Source organism: Chiloscyllium plagiosum, chromosome 6 (assembly GCF_004010195.1).
Source record: "Chiloscyllium plagiosum isolate BGI_BamShark_2017 chromosome 6, ASM401019v2, whole genome shotgun sequence".
NCBI lineage: Eukaryota > Metazoa > Chordata > Chondrichthyes > Orectolobiformes > Hemiscylliidae > Chiloscyllium > Chiloscyllium plagiosum.
In genome coordinates this window covers 56,336,039-56,360,140 of record NC_057715.1, presented here as the reverse complement: position 1 = coordinate 56,360,140, position 24,102 = coordinate 56,336,039, and the positions used below count along the sequence as shown (strand labels likewise).

Here is a 24,102-nt window from a genome sequence, read left to right as displayed (position 1 = left end):
GGAAACCACTGTTCGAGGAGCACTCACTGTCAGCTTCCATTATACTGGAAATTGAAAGTGCACAATGAGGAAGAAATCAGCTGCAAACACAGATGGATTGGACAGGATACGTTGCTCAACCGTTGAGGGAAAGGGCTGCAAGATCCATTAATTTTAAAGGAAACAAAACATTATTCACCAACCCATGCACCGTATAGAACATAGATCTGCTGTATCCCTTATCCTTTGGCATCCTAAAGCATTGGCTCCCTATATGCTGCACAGCTCCCTGCCCCAGACATTGCTGGTCACCTTATTTACACCAACATTTTTGGACATGGGGCAAGGAAAGAGGGTTGATGGTGTCAGCAGGACTCATTGCCTGTATATGCCTTGTTAATCTTGCTCCCAAATAGCTGCAGCAGGCTCTCAATACAGCCATTGATTCATGGTACAATCTGTGTACTTGAGTAGACATGAAGTTAGGCATCATGCTGGCACAGGTACATTTGGGGCTACAAAACAAACTACAAAATGGAAGGTCAAAGAAGTACTATTTTTAATAAGTGCCAGACAATGTATGGTGCTTTGTCCTCTGTGTCACCAAAGTGCTCTTCATAAACTCTTTCTCTCTGTCTCTGTCTCTGTCTCTATCTCTCTCACTACCTCTTCATGTACTTCTTGGATCCATACTGGGGTGTAGTGAGCCTGCTCAGCAGTGGAACCCCTTGACACTGAAGATTTGATTGGGCTGACTAATAGGTGTTTATTTACTGGTGACACAGAGAATCTTCTTGCCAGAGGCAAATCAACCATTCTCAGGGAGAACTTCCAAAGTTGAAGAAGTCAGGCAATGTGGAGGAAGAGGTGACATTTGGAGTGTCTTGAGTGGAGACCTCAGAGGGGACAATGTTCAGTCCATCCATTAGCTGGGTGACTCCTTCCCTGTGTCCTTGCGAGGATGAGCACCTAGAGTGCTCAACAGATTCCCCATTCCCCTGTCATCATGCCTTCAGTTCTAAGGACAAACACCTGGGGGAATGACTGTAGGTATGTGCGTGTCCTAAGCAGACTCTGAGACTCTTCTTAGTAGCCACCATCGTGTCCATGGAGGCAGCCTAACAGTCACATATCTCACTGCACTGTTGCAGCTTCAGGGCAACGAGGGCCATAGCATCACACATATCTGTCTGCTGCTCCTGTTCCTTCTTGTACATGTTGACAAAACTCTTGATTACTGACAGTACAAGGCCCTCCCCTTTAGGAGGCAGAGCAAGTGGCTGGCCCTCAGCAATCCCCCACGTCCCAACAGCTTGGGCATTTCTTCCTCGACCAGCTCTGAAGCTCTGAAGCTGTCACATTGAGGTACAGATTGGGGTTCCACGCTTTCTACGGCTAAAGTTCCCAATGAGGTGTCAGTATCTGAGGTGGTAGGATGTGCAAGAGGCAGCCTTGCTGATTCTTTCTCTCAGCCCTTGGTACTTTTGATCAGAGGTTGTGGAGATGGCCTTGTGGTATGCCAGCCATTTTGCAGTGGTCGATAATGAGGATGCTGGCACTACATGAAAGACAAAAGAGAGAGACCAAGTTGTGGCTGATGATTGGGGGTAGTATGGAATTAATGAGACTGACAGTGGATTGCTGTGGGAGTTGCATTGGAATGAAGAGTGCTATATACTCAGTTGTCTGTACAGGGATGATTTGGCATTCCTGCAAAAGTGGTCTCTCTCTTCACCTTTGAGAACCAGGATCCTCTCTTCATAGGGGGTGAGAAGCCAAACGTTGATCCTCCTCCACCCCGGGCTCTCTTTGCTTTGTTCTGGCTGTTTTCTCCTGAAATGAGACAAAGGGAAGAACTGAATGAGATTAATTGAACGGGTATCACAGTTGTTTGCGGTGGAGCAAGTGTGCAAAAGGTGGTGAGGTGTCCCAAGTGAGTGAGTAGGCTATGCATAGGGTTTGCAGGGTGGGTGAAATGACTTCCAAATGTTAGCAATCACCTGTAAACCAAGAAATGAGGCTTTCAGAACAGGTCCTGGGAGCACAAGCCTTTCACCATCGGCAAGCCTACAGTTCTGTAGTTGAATTGTTTAAAGGATCTCAGTCTGTCAATGTCATTGATCAACGACTCTGGCAAAGCTTTTGTCTTGTTTGCCCTGCTTCTTCTTCACACAGCTTGGGAAACTCAAGCGCTGATTGAAAAAGCAGAATACTGGGTAATAGCCACAAATAAATTGTTTGTTTGCATTTTTAATGACTGTGCCTACAGAAAAATTGTGGTTTCTCACTCTGTTTTAAAGGTACTTGACAAATGTTGATGAGATCATGCCAGATTTCCAACTGACCAGTATTTTCCAGCCTTTAACCCATCACCTTCTCCCTCTTTAATAGTTAGAATGATGCCTGGTGTGGTTATTATTAATTACTTTTGATTTACAATGTGCTAACTTGCTGATTATTGACTATTTGTCTGCAGCTAATATGACAAAAGACACTTATTCATATATGTAATAACTATCCCTTCCACATCTAGAGAAAAGAGAAACCACGTCAATTACCAGCATCAGTACCTGATTCCTCTGAACCAATCTTTGGTAACTCTGAGCCAGCTGGAAAGATAGAAGAACAAAAGCAAATTGCTTATAACCTTTACAAAGAGCAGATGCAGGCTGCTGCTGACCGTAAGAGGAATGCCATTCTGAATCAACTGTACGAACAGAAAACTGAATTAGATATGTTGGAAAGAAACAGAAAAGGGTAAGTTAAATTCTAATCTTGTTTTGCATGGCTTATCTTTAACAGATGTTATACATGTTTACTTCTGCATGAACAATGGCAAATCAACAAAGCTACTGAGCTTAACTCTTCTGACCAGTGTTTTGCATTTTTCTTTACCAAATTTTCCAATAAATTCAAAGATGTTCCTTAAATTGAATCTCCACTACCTCAAGCTTAGGAAAGGGAGAGATCACTGAGGTCACCAATCTGTGTCTTAGTGGGTAACTATATATTTTACTTAAGGAATAAGTCCGCAAACCCGTTACTGCTTGACAATATGAGATATTCATGTTTTGCAGCACATATAGGAAAGGAAAAAATGAGAAAGGGGTTGGAATTCCTTCTGTTTTATTTATCATGAATGAAAATTAAAATCAGAATTGTTTAATAGATGGTTGAGCTAATGTTGCAGGGTTTACACTTTCACCTAAAATTGAAATTATCCTCAATAGTAAATATTTGTTCGGAGCAAATAAGAGCAGTCAGGCAGTAAACATCTCCAAGAAGGATGGCGTACACAAGAGAGGAGTTGAAAACTAAATCTGCGTCAAGCTGATGGACTGACATGACTGACCTTTCAATTCATTGTTAATTTCATGTAAACACAAATTGTACTAGTTCACGTAAAAGGTCTGAATATAGCAGTTGTCTTGTGTGTTCACCTGATGTTAAACAAGATGGTTTAACAATTCCTATCCAACCTCATCCTACCACACTTGCTCAGTCTACTTTCTGGTAGATTGAAGAGGTACTTGTGTAAATTACAAGTTTGTCCAATAAAAAAAACATAAAATATTCAGCAGATTATGGCAACATTAGCAGAGAGAAAAGAGTTAACATTTAAGTCTGTGACCTTACATCAGAATTGGAAAAAGTTGGTAATAAGTCTGGAGCACAAGGTAGTTGGACAAGAGTAATAAGGAAGGTCTATGTATGGGTGAAGTCAGGCAAGACTGAATAACAGAAGAGTTAGTCTTCAGAGTCAAAGGGAATGGTGATGGGACAAGAAAATAAACAAAGAAAATAAACAAGAATCCCTCCAGCCCGGCACCGCCTTCCTGACCTGCAGTCTTCTTCTTGACCTCTCCGCCTCCACCCTACTCCGACCTATCACCCTCACCTTGACCTCTTTCCACCTATCACATTTCCAACACCCCTCCTCCAAGTCCCTCCTCCCTACCTTTTATCTTCTCCTGCTGAACACTCTCTGCTCATTCCTGAAGAAGGGCATGTGCCCGAGACGTCGAATCTTCTGTTCCCTAGATGCTGCCTGACCTGCTGTGCTGTTCCAGCAATAAAGTTTCAGCTTTGATCTCCAGCGTCTGCAGACCTCACTTTCTCCCCTAACTCTAGAAGGACATAAAGTGCTTAATTTAAAGATGAGGTGCTGTTCCTCAAGCTTACTTTGAGCTTCACTGGAACAGTACAGTACCAAGGACAGAAATGCCAGCATGAGAGTAAGACAGAGAATTGAATTGACAGACCAATGGAAGCTAGAAGTGAAGCTTGCAGATTGAATGGACACGTTCTTCAAAGGCATCGCCCAATCTGTGTTTGGGCTCCCTGATGTAGAGGAGACTACACTTTCAGCAATGAGTACAGTATGCTAGTTTAAAAGAAATATGTGTAAATCACTGCTTTTACTTTAAGGAATGTGTGAGGTCTTGGATGGTCTGTAGAGAGGGTATGAAAGGATAGGTGTAACATCTCCTGTGTTTCCATGAAAAGTGTCATTTGTTTGCAGAACCAACCATTGGCAGCTTGTGGTTCAGGTAGAGTGTTGATACCAATCCTCTTTCTCTGTACTATGTTTAAGGACTAATTTGTTAGTAGTGTTTGAGGACAAATCACTAGAGAGTCTTAATGAAAGGAAACAGTTGTCTTAATAACAAGATGTAATTTATAATGTGATAGCATTGGCTATTTAAGCAGAATCATCAATTTCACAGGAGCCAGAACATGGTCATCAGTATGGTAACCAGGGATCTCAAAAATGATTAAAGGCTCACAGCCAACTGTGAAATTTGAGATATTCACAGACCCAAGCGGTGTAAGCCTCACCATTTTCTCCACCAGGTCATGAGAATACATTAGACCAGACCTTTCCATGTTTGGCATGGGGTCTTATATCATTGTTATTTTTCACACTGGCCTGAGATGTACAAGTTATGGATCATCACAACAGTTGAAGTTGTCAGGATTTTTATAAAATATTCACAATCCTTGGAATCTCAGACAAGGTCCTGTAAGACAATAGACCATAGTTTGTTAACAAGTGCTTCATCCTACTCTAGTCAGTTCTGGATTTGAACATATTACAAGATTGCCTTAGTACCTATAACCAAATAGGGAAGTTGAGTGTGGGGTCCTGGCAGTCAAGCCACTTTGATTTTAAAAAAAATGCTAACTTTTATATTGTTGCTAAATTCCTTGTGTTGGGGCAGCCCTGGTCAGAGATGGCACAATATGTTTGCCTGTTGGCATAAATATGGCTGCAATACCAGAATTAGATTGCCTGATCCAGCATTAAAGTGAGGCCATTAGTTAGCACAGTGGTAGCTTTGAGAAGGAGTTACTTCAAGGTTGAACAAATTTTGAACAAAGAATCTTAGAAATTAATATACAGGGAGTTCTGTAAAAACCACAGCTGCAGATGAGTGTGGGAGACAGTTCGATAAGAGATGTGTGAGAACAGGAATCCTGAAGTTTGTAGCAAGCATTAAAATGAAAAATAAGACCCACAATAATGGAGACAAATGATAAGTTTGAGATATGTCTTGTAAAACTCTAGGAGATCAGACAAGTTCATTGAGCTGTGAAAGTGATTGAGTTTTAGTCTTATCAATGAAAAAGCTGATGTCTTATTAGGTAAAAAGATTTAGCCAGAGTAGGGACAGTAAATTTCATTTCAGAAGATGGTCTGTGACTATAATGAGTTATAATGTAGCTGGAAGATAGAGGGGTGGTATTTAACTGAGCCTCCAAGGTCAGGTAGGACCAAAACTACTCACAATTCATTAAGTAAACAATGCTAACAGTAGGTGTAAACATAAAACTTTACATATTACATATAACTAACTTTATAGTATGAATCTTATAGCAATTAGAAAAAACTAATTTCCTTTTGTGTCTCCTATGATTAGAACAGTGGGAAATATGAGATCAGTAGCAGAATTTGATTGGGAATGCAATTAGTAAAATGAATAAGAGAATTGGAGCAGCCCTTACAGATAAACAAGTCTGGGAAATGTCTGAGAATGAGTATAACCATTAACTTTTAAATGTGAATTAACGGGTAAACATCGTGAGATCACGGGGACCCCGGGTCTATCCTCGACGGTGTCCATCATTGATCAGGTGTTTTACAGGATTGGATGTATGGATTAAGGGGGAAGGAACAATGACAATGTTAAAAGTTATTATTGTAACATGAAGTGTGTAAAAATGCTATATCCCACTGGGGAAATCAGAGCATCATTGACCTCTCTTCCGATTTGAGCTGTATATTAAGAGAGTGACTGTGCCCTATGTAAAGGCCGGATTCGGAGTGGTCTCTGGCCTCTCCCACACGTGTGGTAAAGAGCTTGAACAAAGATCATTTGTATTTCTGAACGTAGAACTCAAGGCTGCTCTTTGACATCTCTTCCCAGCAACCTGTCTACCTCACTTAAGTGTAAACTATCTCCATCAGAGTTGCTGATAGGTAAAATAAAATGTAGCCTCGCTTCTGATCCAGTCAAAGAAGTTGTCCTCATAGGTAAGTCAGGGGACAATAAAAGTAAGTGGAAGAAAGGCAGTCTTAGTGGGGGCAGCAGCTAACCACTTGAATAGATGTCACCATACATGATGCTTGACACATTTGGACTAAAGATGGCAGGCATGAATATGTGATCTTAATAGGAAAAATATGGCCATTTAAAGGAAATATTTGGGTAGAGATGTATGAGGTATTAATAACTGAAAGGGTTAATGCTGAGCTGTGTATTGAATTCCATCCAATATGATGAGGTCACACTTGAGTGACAGAATAGATCTACGTCCCAAAGGTGATAGGAACTTTTATGTTCTATGTTGCTCATTTTGCCGTAGGTTTCATTTGGAGTGAGGTTTGGTAAATGTGAAATTTATATAGGAGGTTAGGTATCTATCTGCAGCTATGTTACTTGGTAATGGTGTTTTCTATTTTCCACAGCTTAATAAATGAACATAAAAAACGCTATGAAGATCTGCAGAGAATGCGTAAAGCATTAGAAAAAGCATGGACTGATAATGTAACAATGAAGCGACTGAAAAACTATGAAGAAAATCGATACTCAAAGTAAGATTATGAACTATCACAGCTAATACTTTAAAGCAACGTGATTGTATCTGTCATGCAAATAGAGTACTTTAAGCCATTCTATGCAATATATTGGTAAGATAAGTGCGTCAAACCATTTCGAAGAGAACTGTGACATAACAACAATGATTCCTGATTTCTGCAGTTATCAACATATGTGATCATCAGGAGTTACTGTCTGTTTCAGACTTTACGAATGATGATTGCTGATGGCTTCACTAGTACTCTTATCTCAAAATCTGGGCCATTACCAGAAAATGTTCACCTGATCACTGGAACTCTCACTATCCGAGTTGTTGGTGATTGGCTAAAGCTAATATCAAGTTAGAATACAAAGGACCATATTATTAGCTCATAAAGGAACCACACTTAAAAATAAAAATGCAATGGACAAAGAAAAACAGGCATGTGAGGGAAAAGGGAAAATTTTGAAACAGACAAATATTGGGGAATAGTGTGTGGAGGAATAAAATAAAGAGTTCTTATTGGTATTCTCATAGAAACTGTTCTTAGAGAATTAATGGTGCGTTGGGGAGAGTGTGACGTGGGTGGATAGACAGAAGCAGAGCTTATGAGTATCACCAAATGTATACCACCAGGTTTAGATGAAAAGGTTTGGGGTTCCTGGTTTAAATACCTGCCAGATTAGACTTATTGAATACTGTGGGGAAGTGGAACATTTCTTCTAATCATATAAAAAGCTCATAATCATCAAGAAAGAAATGATAGACAAAGCTTCTGTCGACTATATAAAAATGACTTTAATAGCAATCCTGATTCTAATCTGAGATTTGTGAAACTGAGCTATTTATCACCCTGCTAAATTCTTCATTAATAATGTAAATTGGAAATTGAATGTTATTTAGATCATAGCTGATGTTATTACTGGACAAGTCAGATTGAAGACTGAAATGTGCTTGACAGATTGTGATATGTATTCTGGTTTAAACAATGTGGTCTTTCACTGAGACACAAGCATAAAATGCTGCAGCTTTGATTTTAACAATAAAATGAAGTTTATTATGCAAAAACAATGAAGATAAAATAGAATAAACCAAATCATTTAAACATAACAGGCACTTAAAGATTTCACAACACAGTAAAATACCATCCTATCAATCCCAACACCATTGCATTACTTAAAACAATGGAACTTAGTGAAGCTTTCTCAGTTTCACATAACCCTTTCAGGGTTTTAACCAAACATTTATGGTCTGATACTTTTAAACTAAACTCCTAACACTGAGATAACCTATTTCTTACCTGCTCTAAACAATCTGCCTTTCTCAGGAATCCAGCTGCAGCTAAGATTTCTGCAAGCTGCTAAACTGAAACCCAAAATTTTTATCCTAATTAAGCGGAAAAGAAAGTTAGTCTCAAAACTTCTAAGTTGAAAGCCTAATGCGTTTACTTTGTTCATATTATGAAAAACTCTTCCAGTGAAAACAAAACTCCATTATACATCAGGAACTCTGAATCTCTCTCATAATAGGAGAAAGTGAGGACTGCAGATGCTGGAGACCAGAATTGAAAAATGTGGTGCTGGAAAAACACAGCAGGCCAGGCAGCATCCGAGGAGGAGAATCGACGTTTCGGGCATAAGCCCTTCTTCAGGAATGACTGAAGAAGGACTTATGCCCGAAACGTCGGTTCTCCTGCTCCTCGGATGCTGCCTAGTCTGCTGTGTTTTTCCAGCACCACATCTCTCTCATACTGTTTGTAAAGTAAATCTTTATGGCTACAGAAAATCTATAAGTTAATAATTTAACCCCTTCAAACACATAGACTAAAACTCACATGATAATATTTAAAATCCAAACTTTAAAATAAATGATATTACAGCATGTATAAATCACACACCTAACATTATAGAGAAGAAGATATTAAAATATTTCTACGAAAGGTTCAAAAAACATCTTTCAATTGCTGACAAATATGCATTTTTTGTATTTCACTGGCTCATTTGGATCAAGTGTCGTTCAACAGAAGGTTTGCCTTTAGCTATGACAATGCTGGGTGGTTGATCTATAAGTATTGCTCCTAATTTGTTCTAAATGATTATACTGGATAGACTCCACAGCCTTGCAATCAACCCTATGCATCATTCCATCCCAGTGAACAGTGTTAAATAGCTGCCACGCTCCATCTTGTTTATTAAAAAAAATGGTGTCTTATTCCTGTCCCATATTTGAAGATATACCATGATAAGCACCATGGTACATCCCAGTAGTAGGATCTGGGCAAGAAAGATGGGGAACAGTGCAGTAAGCAATTATACACCATGTTCTAGTTCCACTTAGTATAAACTGCGTATGAAGGCTGAAAGTTTCCTTTAAATTTCTACTTAAAATAGATATTTTCCTAATATTCAGTCAGTTCAGAAGGATTAAAAATGAGTTGTCACACTCTTGGATATCAAAGCATTCATAAAATTAGCAGGACAACCTTAGTAAAAAAATTATAATTCAATTTTTAAAAAGTGGTTATGTTAAAGAAGAGATACTTGAGATATTACAATTTTTAGTAAGTGTTAATTAACAGAAAGCCAATGCTAATTATCTTTAATTTACTTTACAGGGCTAGAGGACTTTTCCTACTTGATCAGTGTAATAAATATCGACGTTGCTTTCAGTGTCAACGACGTTTATCAAACATTGGCCAGTCAAATATTTGGAACAGTACATTCATTACAACTGGAACAAATTAGTGAATTAACTTACTCCTAATACAATGGACAGTCAAATCCTATCAAAATCATGGGAATTCCCACTTTTTACAGTATCTGAATTAATAATGTAAACTGGTTCAGCATATTTCCTTTAGATTTTCATGGAACTACTTTTGCAAGGGAGTATATGTTGAACTGTTAATCACTTTTTGTTTTATCAATAGATTTTCCATCATTTTAGAATAAATCCATTTTGCAACATTGGCACTTCAATCATTTCTACTCTTGAACGCATTGAGGCAAACTAAATTTTTTTTTGCTTTGGGATCTTCAGATTTCATGTAACGATTTGGATTTCTTCAACCCTTTATAAAGCTGCTCCAGTCTTCTGGAAGCATCCAATTTTTGTTGAAAAGATTTGGAACTGCCACTGAAATCTGAATGGATTAGCTCATCTTCAAATGAATTTTCATGTTAGTCCTGAGAAGTGCAATCTCTATCTGTAAATAGTATACTCTCGAAATGTAGTGCTCTTGGACACAAATTTGGCTAAGTCAAACTCAGACTTTGGGCAGAAACCTTGGGATGACTTGGTTTAGTAAATGGTGGGCACATTCATTCCATACTTAATTCTTGTACACTGAAAATCTTGACCAGTGCTTGATATTCCCCAACTCAACCAACTTCTAGCCAAGCCCTTTTTTGATGCAGTTGCCGATAAAACCTTCTGTTGATTAGCTGAAATATATAACTTAATAAAAGGTTAAAAAATGAATAAAATATAGGATAACAATCTATAAGCACTATGGATGACATAAGCAAAAGTGCAAAACAAAATGTACATGCTACACATCTGCATTTTAGATTAGATTCCCTACAGTGTGGAAACAGGCCCTTCGGCCCACAAGTCCACACCGACTCTCTGAAGATTCACCCACCCCTACATTTACCCCTAATACACCTAACACTATGGGCAATTTAGCATGGCCAATTCACCTGACCTACACATCTTTTGGATTATGGGAGGAAACTCACACAGACATGGGGAGAATGTGCAAACTCCACACAGACAGTCACCCGAGGCAGGAATTAAACCCGGGTCCCTGGTACTGTGAGGCAGCAGTGCTGAACACTGAACCACAGTGTATGTGGAATTCAAGGAGAGTGGAACATGAAGTTGGGATGAATTGAATAATGTTGGGACATGTCAGCCCGCTACTGGACATTAATGCTATATAATGCCAATTGGAGGAGTAGGGCTGCTACAATGCAGTGGCAAGCTATTTCTTCTCATTTACCAAATCAAATTTATATACATCTGATAACAATGCTAATTTTGGAATTTACAAAGTGACACGGTATTCCTTGGCCATTCAATGAAAGCAGAACCAGGTGAGCCCTCACGTTTACAAGTCGAAGTCAGTCTCTTCAAAGTTACCTTACGGTTTAATGCAAACATTCAGAAAAAGAATGGGGCAGACAGCCTTTACTTTTGTAAGGTGGGTAGCTTCTGAGGAACTTTGGAGCTGTGATCTGTAAATTTGCCCTGAGAAGCTGAAGACCAGCAATGTGAGGAGTAGTGATTGCGACTGCCATCTCTCAGCAGGGCTACCACTGGCACTGGCAGACTGGTGCAGGTGGATTGACCCACTGGACAATTCCTGCAAGCATAGTGCATATTAAAGGCAGATAGCAAGAACTGTCAACCCAATCTTCCTGGCTCTCCTTCCAAATTACAAAGGGAAAGTATATCCAGAACCAGAGGCACACTCTAGCAACAATGGCATCAAGACAGCCAGCCTTTGGTACAGCAAACCATAGAAAAATGCCAAATATACTGGCTGCACAGTCACATTCCATGATGGATCCAACCTGTTTTCTAGATTGGGCTGAAGTAACTCCAGGTGCTGAAGTGTCAATGCTAAAGGAGACTACCACTGTTGAGGGAAGCTTTCATCAACCTGTGTATGATTCTGCAGAAACAGCTGGTGTCTCATTGGATGGACATACAAAGTCCATGAATCTGAACATTACCATTGCATTGATCTTCTTCTGGAATTCTTCTTCCACAAGACCCATGTGCTGGATATCCCAGGCTGCAGCTTATTGGTGAACTGAGGAGGTGAACAATATATTGTTCAAGAGCACTAGAGATTTTAGTCTCTTCTACTTCTCCAGCCAGAGAGGTCTATTGGCTTCAGCAATCATTGCAGCGGAAGGTATAATCGATTACACCCATGTGACCATGGATGCTCTCTTGGACTAACCAGCAGTTCATTAGCTGGAAGGGGTTCCACTCACTCAACATCAAATTGGTTTGTGAACACAAAAAGTGCATCCTATAGATGTTTGCTCATTCCCTCATAATGCGTAATCTATTCACAATTTCAAATGCTGCAGCCTTAGGAATGGATCCTTGGTACAAGATGTACCCATGTAAGTATGGCTAATGATGCAGGTGAGGAAGCTAAGGGTTTGATCTGAGCAATGATCGAGCAGGCCTTTTTATTATTACAATTCTGTTGCTTGGACTGTCAATAGCTCTGCAATATGCACAAGCGAGGCTTTCCTTTACTATGAGGTATTATGCACTGTACAAACTCGCAGAGCATAAGGGGTGGCATGCATAAGGATTATTTGAATAACTGGCATTGCTCATCTGACAAGGAGGGTAGGAGGTTACAGAATAGGCACACAGGATGATAATTCCCTGTAACAGAGATGTGCAAGAGAGTCCTGTGGTTCACATTAACTTTCAACATGATACTTCTGATATACCTGTTCAATAAGAACTCCATGTTGGCTTTGTTTACATTGACATCACCTTATACAAAGCATTAACATTATACTTATACTTGACAGTTATTATTCACCATCTCCTAGCTCCCAGCCTCTCCATTGGCACTTTATGCACCATCTGAGGTGATGGGCAAACTCCATCTCTCCAAATCTCTTCAAATAAGGCAGGTGGGAGTGCAAGGCAAACATTTGAATGGAGAAAAAACCATTTGCTACATCGACAACCCACATCTCAAAACATAAATGCTATTTAATGAAGCAGCACAACTTTGATAAATGTGTAGCCTTTTAATATCAGCGCCTTGCCTGCTGCATCCAGGTATTGTTTCAAGACATTTACATGAGCTTCTATGGAATATGATCCCTGTACTTGCTGCTGAAGTCAAGGTAGGCTGCTGGCCTCCCTGCCCTGTGACTTGGGATAACTGTTAATGTTGTCCTCTAGAGAGCTCCAGCATGATAAAGAGATTTTACATACCTAGAGGCTCCCTCTTGGCCACTGAGGCTACTTGAGATTCTTTTGGCACTGACGGTGGGGTAGGGGATGCTCTATCACCACTCTCAGAGAAGTCCCCATTTGCAGCTGGAAGCTGATCCACCTATCTGCATTCCAGAAATGAAGGAGGACCTGGAGGGAGTGTGTTAAGTGTATGGTCAAGGCAAAGGTATGCAGGTCTGCCTACGTTTCTGGCATTCACTGTTAACTAGCCCTCCATGAGCACCACCACTCATTGAGTGGAGGACATTCTGAGACATGGCAATACTCATGGCCTGGTTAGACATATCCATCATCCACACTTCAATTTGCATTGCCTCCAGCACACCACCAGATATTCTCAGTGCAATTCCAACAGATTTCAGGTGGCTAACACTTGAGATCTATCATCAGCATGGGCTTCGTGTCTCACAATTCTTTGGCTTTGGCTGTCATAGCCTCTATTAGATGTTCAGGTGCATCAGGTTTGCACCCTGTAGCTTGTGACCCTGAATGTAAGTTATGAATTGGATATAAGAATCTGCAAAAGTTATAGGTTGGTTAAGTGAGTTGACAGAGGGTGTGACAAATGGAGAACAATATCGGAAAATGTGAAATGATCCATATGGTAGGAAGAATAAAAAAGTATATATCTAAAAGTGATAGTTTGCAGACCTCAGGTGCAGAGCAACCTTTTGCCCTCGTGCATGAAGCATAAATGTGAGTACTCAGGTACAGCAAGTATACAGGAGAGTTAATATATGGATTGCAAGAGAATTGAATACAAAAGTACAGAGGTTATGCTTACGTTATTCAGGGCACTAGTGAAACCACATCTGGAATATTGTGTATAGTATTTGTAATTTTATTTAAGGAAGGAATACATTTTGAAGCAATGCAGAAAATGTTTACCAGACTAATAGCTGGAATGCAAGGGTTATCTTACAAGGAAAGGTTGTACAAGCTAGGCTGGGGTTTAGTGGATTAGGTGATTACATGTTTGAAACATACACGATCCTGAGGGGTCTTCATAAGGTATAATTATAATTAGCTTTATTGTTGCATGTACTCAAATGAGTACAGTGAAAAGTGTACAAGTCACCGCTTACAGTGCCGCCTTAGGTACAAAGATCCCAACATACAGCTTTTTCAGTTACAGTTCTTGGAAAAATAGATAAAGAAGTCCAGCGCTGCAGATTTTAAGAATGAATTATAAAATGGAGAAAAAAAGATCAGAACAATGGTCTTCTGATCCAGTCCATGCTGGCACCGAGCCTCCAGTTCTCACTGGGCCTTGACTCCAGACCACGCAGGGTTTCACCTCAGGATTCACATGCCCAGGACATCGCTGTGGTATCAACTCAAGGCTGGAAGGTCCATGCTGAGGCCATGCCAGGCTGAGAGACTGCCACATACTGCCTGAAGGCCAACATGCTGAGCTGCTGCCACACCAGCTGAGAGGAAACCACGCCGGGACAAGAGGCTTTCAAGCTGACTGCTATGCCGGGCCAAGAGACTGCCATGCTAGGACGGGAGGCTACCACACCGGGCCTGAGCTAAGGTGGGAATTCCAATGGCGAGAGTTCCGAGGCTGCGAGGTCTGAGGTCAGGAAGCAAAAAGAGGACAAAAGACGAAAATGCATAGAAAGAAAAGTAATGGATGGAACGACAAGCTCCAGTTGAGTCTTACTGTGCAGATCTCAAATGTAGCGATGTTTTCTCTTATGAATCAAGATCTGTTTACTGTCACTGTTTAAAAAAATCAAGGGTCATCTATTTAGAACAGAGATTAGGCAAAATTGTTTCGTGCAGAGGGATGAGAGTCCTTGGAACTCTCTTCCTGGAAGGGTGGCGGAAGCAAAGCATTTGAGTATTTTTAAATAGAAGTGAACAGATTGTTGGTAAACAAGTGAGTGAAAGGTTTTCAGGGCTAGGCAGGAATATGGATTTGAGATTACTATGAGGTCAGTCATTAACTTATTGAGCAACAGAACAGGCCTGAGGGTCTCGATGACCCATTCTTACTCCCTGTTCATATGTTCACATGCAAATGTTGGTTCATTAATGTGAGTGTTTCTGTCCTGATGGAGGGCGCCAAGGGAATGGGATGTATGAGGATTCTCATCCTCCTATTCAGAGGTAGTCAGCGCTGTCCCAATCTCTACTGCTGCCTGTTACTATGGAGCATGGAACCACCTTCAGAAAACCCAGTTAGTTAGTTATCTGCATATTCCCTCCTCTTGTCCATGACTGTTGCAAATATCTCTTCATTCACTGGTAAATATGATTTCAGAGTCTCATTCTTCTGACTTGTGACACATGGTTCAGTCTCCATTACTGTCTAGCAATATTGTGCTCCTAATTATCAGGCCTCCCTTCTGCAGACATCAGCTCAAAAATATGAGCTAGAATGTCCTGTGGCAGAAGAAACACTGCATGTCTCAACTATATCTCTGCTATATATCATTCTCATGGAATGTGGAAGACTCTACCAATGAATGAGCAGAAGTAGTTGACCTGCTTGTGCATTACATCCAAAACTGGAACCTGTCTTTTCATCAACTGATTCTGAGATTGATGCCTGCTAGTCCAGTCCATCACATGATTAGATGGATCCTAGCGCTTCCATCTTGCTACTTGGCCAGCCACTTCATTCTAATTTAGCAATGGCTTTGGGTCTACCACTGAAACCTGATAATTGAATTCTGCCTTATATGTTCAAAGTTAAATCACATTTGACACATTTTTCCTATTTTTTTTGTGAGCCATATTCTCACATATGATCAAGATAAGCAAGGTAAAAATGTACTCTGCACAGAGATTGATAAGGCCATACAGTTAATGTGGTCTACATGGATTTAAGCACAGCTTTTGAGAAGGTTCCACATGACAGACGGATTAAAAAACTCCCATGGGGTTCAGGGGAATATAACAAGTTGGATACAAAATTGGTGAATGGCAGGAAATAAAATGTAACTACTGATGGATGTTTTTGCAAATGGAAGTTCAAAAGGGTTTTCAAACCTCCGTTCTAGGCCCTCTGACTTTTTGGCATGTTTTGGCACAATCAAGAGTCTGAAGACTGCATAAAAATCAATCGAGTAGTTCATAGTGTGGAGGATAGCTGTAGATTGTGCAAAAATATTGATGGGTTGTTAGATAGACAAATGGAATTCAATCTGGAGAAGTATCAAGTGATGCATATGAGGAGACTGAACAGTGATTTGATTGAAATGTACAAATTGTCAGGTGCCTGGATTGTCTAGGTGGAAAGGGCGTATTTAACTGGCTCAGAGGTCAGTGTCTAAGGACATAGATCTGAAGTGATTGGTAGAAAGAGCACAGGCAAGTTGAGTAAAAATATTTTCACCGAAAGGATGGTAGGGGTCTGGAACTCACAGTCTTAAAGGGAAGTACAGGGAGAAACTCTGTCTAGATATGCACTTAAGTTCCATAACCTGCAGGGTATTGGACCAGATGTTGCAAAGTTGGATTAGGCTGGACGGTTCATCTTTTGGCTGGCAGAGATGTGATGTGGCCTCTTTCTGTGCCTTAACATGTCTATGATTTTATAGTAAGAGTCACCTATGGGAGTTAGGAAATATTGGGAAAAGTGCTATAACAATTTTTTCTCTGCCTATACAATTTAAAAGCTCTCTGAAAACATGAACTTAAAACAATTGTTATTGGAATGAATGGTTAATCAAGTTAACCCCAGTGCAATTCAGAAAATGGGTCATTCTCATCTGTGAACTGGAGTGCAGGTACAAAACTGAGATAGGCATGTTCCCTAGCTTGCCAAAGGAAGCAGGATTAAGTTATTCCATAACTGAGTGAAAATTAGTTTAATGAAACATCAGAGTAAATGGTAGACCCCAGCAAAGTTCAGATCTCACTTTTTAAGCAGTATTTGGCATTGCTTTTCTTTGTGTATTTCAGTTATGACTGAGGAAAGCAAAAAACTTTACTGCAACTAAAAAATGGTTATACACATAAAACAGAGGTTGATGAGAAGCTTCATAGATAATATTTTATAATTCATATTGATTTGTATCATATAGTGTACCAGTGTGCAGTTCTGTTTGTATGCTGTGCTGATTTAGTTAGTGCTTACTTCCCACCTGTCCTAATATATCCTGGCTTGATGTAAAGTTTGTTTTGTTTTAATAACATTCCTCATTAACTATTTTTAGATGTTTTACCAAATTAAAATGCTGTAGAACCATTAGTTGTTGTTGCTTGTTGTTGATTAGAATTTTACATTTTCTCTGGTCACCACTCTGCCAGAGAAGATGAGGAAAGGCCTGAACCAACGTCATGGTAAAGACTTATTAATATTCCAAAAGCAATGCTTTAGGTTCCCTAAACAGTTGAAGATACTTAGTCAAGGAGTAATGTAAAGTTCTAATCAACCACAAGCAACTACAACTAACAGTTCAACAGCATTTTAATTTGGTAAAACATCTAAAAACAGTTAATGAGGAATGTTACTAAAACAAAACAAACTTTACATCAAGCCAGGATATATTAGGACAGGTGGGAAGTAAGCACTAACTAAATCCTCTCCTATATTTTCCACTGTGCAGGGCAAAGATTATTTTTGCGTATTATGCTCTTTATAGGTTGTTTTATTTCTACTAATTAGCTGAAAAGAGGCCATCTTAAATGGCAGAAAGTATGCAACATAAGATATAAATAGCTTCTCTGTAACTTTTATCAACATAAATAATAGAGTAGGAACTACAAAGGGATTTTCTAGAGTTTTATACTGTATTATGATTTTGCACTGACAAACGGCCACTCTTTGATTCAACTTCCTAAATAATAAGTTTTACTTAAAGTACAAAATTCTGGGAAAAAATGTTACATTATTTAAGTAAACATTATCCCAGTTGTATTATTAAATGTGGCAAAAGTTAAATACTTGTCAAATTGCTATTATTTTGTGTGTGTTTTAAATACTTTACTGTTCTGATTGTTAGTCATTTTGTGAGAAATCAATAAATCAATTTTTAAAAATTAAAATGTAATTTCTGTAGACTTTGTATAAATCTGTATGAAAATTACAGAAAAAAATAGACTTTGCACACGATGTGCAGTGACCTTGGGTAGGGTGCTCAAAACTCAAAGTCAATATTAAAGCCACTAAATGAACCTTCAGAGGGTCTTTGTAGAACATCCTATGATCACCATGAGATCTCAACTCAAACTCAAGCTCTAAATGAAGGATTTACTTTGGCAAATTCAATGTTAGGTATTCTGGCTACATGACCAGGCTAACTCCTGTGACATCCCCATAGGAAATGACATCACCAACCCAAGGAAACCTAAACACATAAATAAAATGCAGGCCATACCACCAGTGGTTCACCGGAGGCTCACTGATGACGTTAGCTAGTATGGTGATGAAACATCTGAAAGCAAACCTTCCAGTTCAGCCAGCAAACGTACACCCATAACTCAGAATTGCACGTGTCAATGTGGTCTGGATGCTTGGCATGACAGCATGAATATGCATTTCACTATCTGGTATTTTGATCTCCTGATTGCAGGTCAAGTGAAAGTGATTGAGCTTCACAGTATGATGCTGATACATGGTCCAAGTTTTGCTAGTGAGGAGTAGAGTGGGATAGACTCTACAGACTCATGTTTCTTTATTTCCAAACTGATGCTTAAAAAATGTTGCTTTTTGGCAATTTGTCTCAGTGTCAGTATGGATAGCGCAAGAGAGTGTGCTGCAAAAATAAGTGAACTTATCCATTGCTGACAAGCTCTGGTCATGGTCTGCAACTCTTTAAAAAAATTCTTCAGCCCTTGATGTTGTGCCAGTCTTCTATCCTACTCTAAGATCAGAAACTTTGTGCTCATAACATGAATTTTCTGGAGCAGGTTGATCTATTACTTTACTGTTTGATGAGTACAGCTTTAATAGAGCACTTTAAATGGAAATTTGGTAAGGAAATTCACCACATTAAGTGAAGAGGATTTTAAAAATTCTTCTACAGAATAAATAATGGTGTGAATTAGGGAGAGGATCATAATGAGATCTGAGTTCTGATGTTCAAAGAAATTAACTTAGATAAACAAGTAGATGATTGATTTTAATTTCCTTCTTCAAACTGAGACAGTAGTTTAAACTAGCACCGTGGAAATATTAAATGTAAAACTTAAAAACAGAAATTGCTGGAAAAGCTCAGCAGATCTGGCCACATTTGTAGAAAGAAATCAAAATTAACATTTTGGGTCCACTGACCCTTCTTCAGAACTGGATTCGAAATGTTAACTCTAATTTATCTCCACAGATGCTGTCTGACCAGCAGAGCTTTTCCAGCAATTTATGTTTTTGTTCCTGATTTCCAGCATCTTTAAGGTTTTAAATGTAAAACTTCGCTAGTTAAATGAGATATCTGCAATTTATTGTTAAGTGATATTTCTAACTTTGAGACCCTTATTCCTTAAACAAACTACAACAAAAATGGCAAAGCAGTTGATCTGTTGTGGCTGTAAATGTGAGTGCTGGAGAATACCAGTGTGATTTACAGAAATCACATCTGCAGTTGGTATCTGCTGCTTGAAGAGCATCAGCTTGGAGTTGATGAGCTGGGGTCTAAACTTTGGACACTGCAATGCATCAGGGAAAGGGAAAGCTACCTGGCCTGGAGTTTATGGTTAACAAAAATTTGTTGGAGTTCCAAATCTGGACGTCCCGACCATACCTGCCCCCAACTGTATCTGGCACCCACCATTTTCATCATAGAGGAGGGGGAAGGTTGGGAAGTATTTCACACACACAATGTACATGGAGGAAGTAGAACATTTGACACCCTCTGCACTGATTAAATCTTTCTGATTAAAAAATATTTTAGACCACAACTCATAATACACATTACTTTTGGCAAAAAGTGCAAATATAACAGAGTACTTGGAGAAACAAAAGACAAAAAACTGCGGATGCTGGAAGTCGGAACCATAACCAGGAATTGCTAGAAAATCCCAGCAGGTCTGGCAGCATCTGTGGCGAGAAAGCAGAGTTAACGTTTAAGGATCTAGTGTCTCTTCTTCAGATCCAAATTTTTCCAAAATTTCTGTTTGTGTTTCAGAGTTTTTGGAATTCTCTGGTAATCTTTTAGGGAAGGTGGATATCTTTGATAGAGCTTTAATAATTTTTACCAAGTGCCACTGAACATGAACAAATTTAAACATAGATTTGTGTCTAACAGCCAAAGGAGTTGAAGTGTGGGGCCAGTGATCTTAGAAGGTCATATATTTTTACCTTTTGTGCCTTGGGCACAGTTGAGACGATGGAGGGTGTGCAGATGAGGGGAAATGTGTACAGTGTGGCAAAGAAGCTATGAAATACAGATGGCAACTTCACATCTTCATGTTATAGAATACATGATAAGGAGCAACATGCAACCATAGGGAGAGGACAAGGCCAAGAATTGGAGACAACACAGCAAACACCAGGCAGGAGGACGACAACCAGGTCTCATCCTGAGGTAAGAGTTACTAATTGTAGAGGTCATATCTGGAGATGACTGAGAATCAGGGTGTTACAGGTTAACCTGCAAATTAGTTACTGATATATAGACTATAAGACTTGGAGCAGAAGTAGGCTATTCAGCCTATCAAGTATGCTCTACCAATGAGATCATGGCTGATCTTATAACCCTCAACTCCATTCTCTGTGTTTTCCCCAATAACCCTTGATTCCTTTACCGATAGACAGATTTTCAATCTCAGCCCTGAATATGCAGAATACAGGCCTATGTGATAAAGAATTCCACAGATTCACTACCCCTAGAGAAGAAATTCCTCATCTCAGTTTTAAGTGTGCAATCCCTTATTCTGAGATTTTGTTGTCTGATCCTAGACTGTCCCACAAGAGAAAGTATCCTTTCCACATTTCCCTGTCAAGTTCCCTAAGAATCTAATACGTTTCAATAAGATCACGTCTCATTTTTCTAAATTCCAATGAATACAAGACCTAACTACTCATGAGAAAGTTCCTCAATAGCCTCTCAACCTAGTGAACCTTTTTTAGGCTACCCCCAATACTATTATATCTTTCATCAAAACTGTTCTATGATTTTAGAGCCTTGTATAGTTTTAGCAAGATCTTCCTACTTTTATACTCTATTCTCTTTGAATTAAAGGCCAACATTCCATTTGCTTTCCCTATTCCCCAGTGAACTTAGGTGCTGGCTCTCTAGTTAATGCACAAAGATTCCCAAATCTCTCCGTTCCATAGCTTTCTACAGTCCATCATTTAAATAATATTGGGTGCCATGGTTAAAAAAAATCTGATACCAGTGACATTAAAAGTTACCATGTCCCTGAAGTTTGATGCTGCTGGCCCTTTCCAGGAGTTGATGAAAGATTTCCGCAGATATTATCTTTGCTCAGATTGGGAGCACATAAACTTCCCATGGATATAATGTCATAGGCACAGAGAGCCATGGGGTCTAAGAAATAGCAGGTCTTTCTCAAATTTGGGGACTGTTGTTGTATCCACATCCTAATAAGGGTACCAGATCATCATCCTGACATTTCCATAAGCAGGAAACTCTACCATTCCTTGCATGACCACACCAAAATATTCCTGAAATTACGTTCACATTGTCCTGCAAGGTAAGGGATTCATAATTGCCTTAGGTTTTAGAGACACCAGATGTGGGCTATTCAGATTTGTTGCTATTTCCTTGGACATCTCTTCCCTGTCCTGATGTCTGAGGGATCAAGTGGCCTGGAAGGATGAGTGAGTTGTGCTAGATAAGGAGATAATGAAATTTATATTTCAGTTTAGAGAGCACGTTCTGATAAAGGTTACTGCTTAAGCCTCTAATTATGATGGTCTTCTCATGTAAGTGAACCCTTGTGTTCCCTCCTAAACAAAGAACATTTTCTTAGGACTGGAGATGAAGGAAGGGAAAGATTTAATTGTGATCTTTGCAGATACCAGTGACATGGTAAGGACTGAGAAAGAGGTTCTGCTAAGGGAGTATGAATTACCTTGAGGCAAATTAAAAAGCAGAACCACAAACATTAATAATCTCTTTGTTACAACTTGAGTTGCAAGCAATTTGGCAAATTTGTGTTTAAATACATTTCACCCTCGCCAATTTCTTTAACTCAACAAATGTCAGTTGCCCCCTTTACCTCTGGAATTCATTTCCCTGATTCTGGCCTCACATTCAATCTCTCTGTTTTGTTCCATCATTGGCAGCCTTGACTCCAGCCATCTAAAGCCTTCTTTGTAAAGCTTCATTCTCCCAAGAATCATCATTGAAAATTTCCTCACAGTTCCCCAATTGCAGCTTTAACTTCACTGTCAGATGTTCCATCTCTGCACCAAAACAGGGATTCTTACCAATCGTCCACCCAAAAACTGACTTATTAGGACAATCCCAAATGAGGTTCACTACAAAAGCAAAATATTGTAGATGCTGAAAATTGGAAACAGAAAAGGCTGGAAATATTCATCAGGTCTGACAGAATCTCAAGATGAGAGGAAGCCCTGACACTTCAGATTTGTAATCTTTCATCAGAATGTGGGATCATAATAGACTTTAATCAAGCCAAATGGGGCAGGATGGAAAAAAAAAGATAAGGCATGTAACCAAATTTAAGGCAAGATAAGTTAGATGCAAAAGATTTCATGGTACAAAACCAATGGGAGTGATAATGCAGTATGTGTGGAGATGAGATATAAATGTTAGAGCATAAAAAAAGGAGCAGGAGTTGGCCATTCAGCCCCTCAAATCTGACGACATTCTATAAGCTCGTGGCTGATTTGCCCAGGGTTCAACTCTTCTTTCATGTCAGTTCTTCATGGCCCTCAACTTCTGTTATTTCAAAAAGCTCTATACCTCCTCTTTAAATACTTTCAGTCTCCACATTCACTAGGATAGAGAACTCCACACATTCACTATCCTCAGAGTGGAAATTCCTTCATATCTCAGTTTTAACAGTGTCCCCTAACTACCTCCCCTAATCTGAGATTCTTCCACTAGTGGAAACACCTTCTCAATATTTATCCTGTCGAGCCATTCAGAAATTTGCATGATTAAATAAGATCACCCCTCATTCTTCTAAACTCTAATGAATAAAGGCCAATTGTAGCCAATCTTGTTGAACAATGATGTTTTTTAACAGAATATTTTTAAATGGAATCCCTACAGCATGGAAACAGGCCACTCAGCCTAACTAGTCCACACCAACCCTCCGAAGAACATCCCACCCATCCCTGCATTTCCCATAGCTAACCTACACATCCCTGAATGCAATGGGTAATTTAGCATGGCCAATCCACCTAACATTTCATCTTTGGACTCTGGAAGGAAACCGGAGCATCTGCCGGAAACCTACACAGATATGTGGAAAATGTGCAGACGCCATGCAATTGCCTGAGAGTGGAATTGAACCCAGGTTCTTTGCGCTGTGAGGCAGCAGAATTAACCACTGAGCTACCACACTGCCTGCATTCGTCCCAGGAATTGGCTTTCTCAATCTCTGTTCAACTGCCTCCAAAGCCAGTATACCCTTTCTTAAATACAGGGGCCAAAACAGTACACAGTGTTCTCAGTGCAGCTTCAACAAAATCCCACACAGTTGTGACAAAACTTCCTTATTTTAAATTTCCAAACCTCTAGCAGTAAGGTCCAAAAATCCATTTGCCTTCTTAATTACTTGCAGCACCTGCATACCAATGTTTTGTGCTTCATGCACAACAGCCCCATGGATCCCCTTGTGATGCACTTTCTCAGTTTCTATTTAAATAATAGTCTGCCTTTTGATTCTTCTTACCAAAGTGCATGATCTCACACAGTCCCACAGTAAACTCCACCTAATTGTCCAATCAATCAACTTATTTATATCCCTTTTCAGATTGTTTATGTCCATATTACAACATGCCCTCCCACTTATTTTAGTCATCAGTGATTTTGGATACAACACATTCTGCTCCCTCCTACTAGTCGTTAATAAGAAAATAAATAATTTAGACTCTAGGACTGATCCTTGTTGTACTCCACTAGTTACATCTTTTCAACCTGAAAAAGGACT

At 39.5% G+C, this 24,102-nt stretch overlaps 1 protein-coding gene across 3 annotated transcripts in view; it reads left to right on the top strand.

The window, feature by feature from the left end:
• LOC122550602 (coiled-coil domain-containing protein 81-like) overlaps positions 1-10,658 on the top strand; it is a 96,759-nt gene extending 86,101 nt beyond the window's left edge. For all 3 annotated transcript variants that reach the window (XM_043691572.1, XM_043691571.1, XM_043691570.1), the window contains exons 13-15: positions 2,513-2,736; positions 6,950-7,075; positions 9,674-10,658. In XM_043691572.1, the coding sequence (XP_043547507.1) occupies positions 2,513-2,736; positions 6,950-7,075; positions 9,674-9,803 (480 nt within the window). In that variant the 3' untranslated portion in view covers positions 9,804-10,658. The remainder of the gene's footprint in view (positions 1-2,512; positions 2,737-6,949; positions 7,076-9,673) is intronic.
• The last annotated feature ends 13,444 nt before the right edge of the window (positions 10,659-24,102 follow it).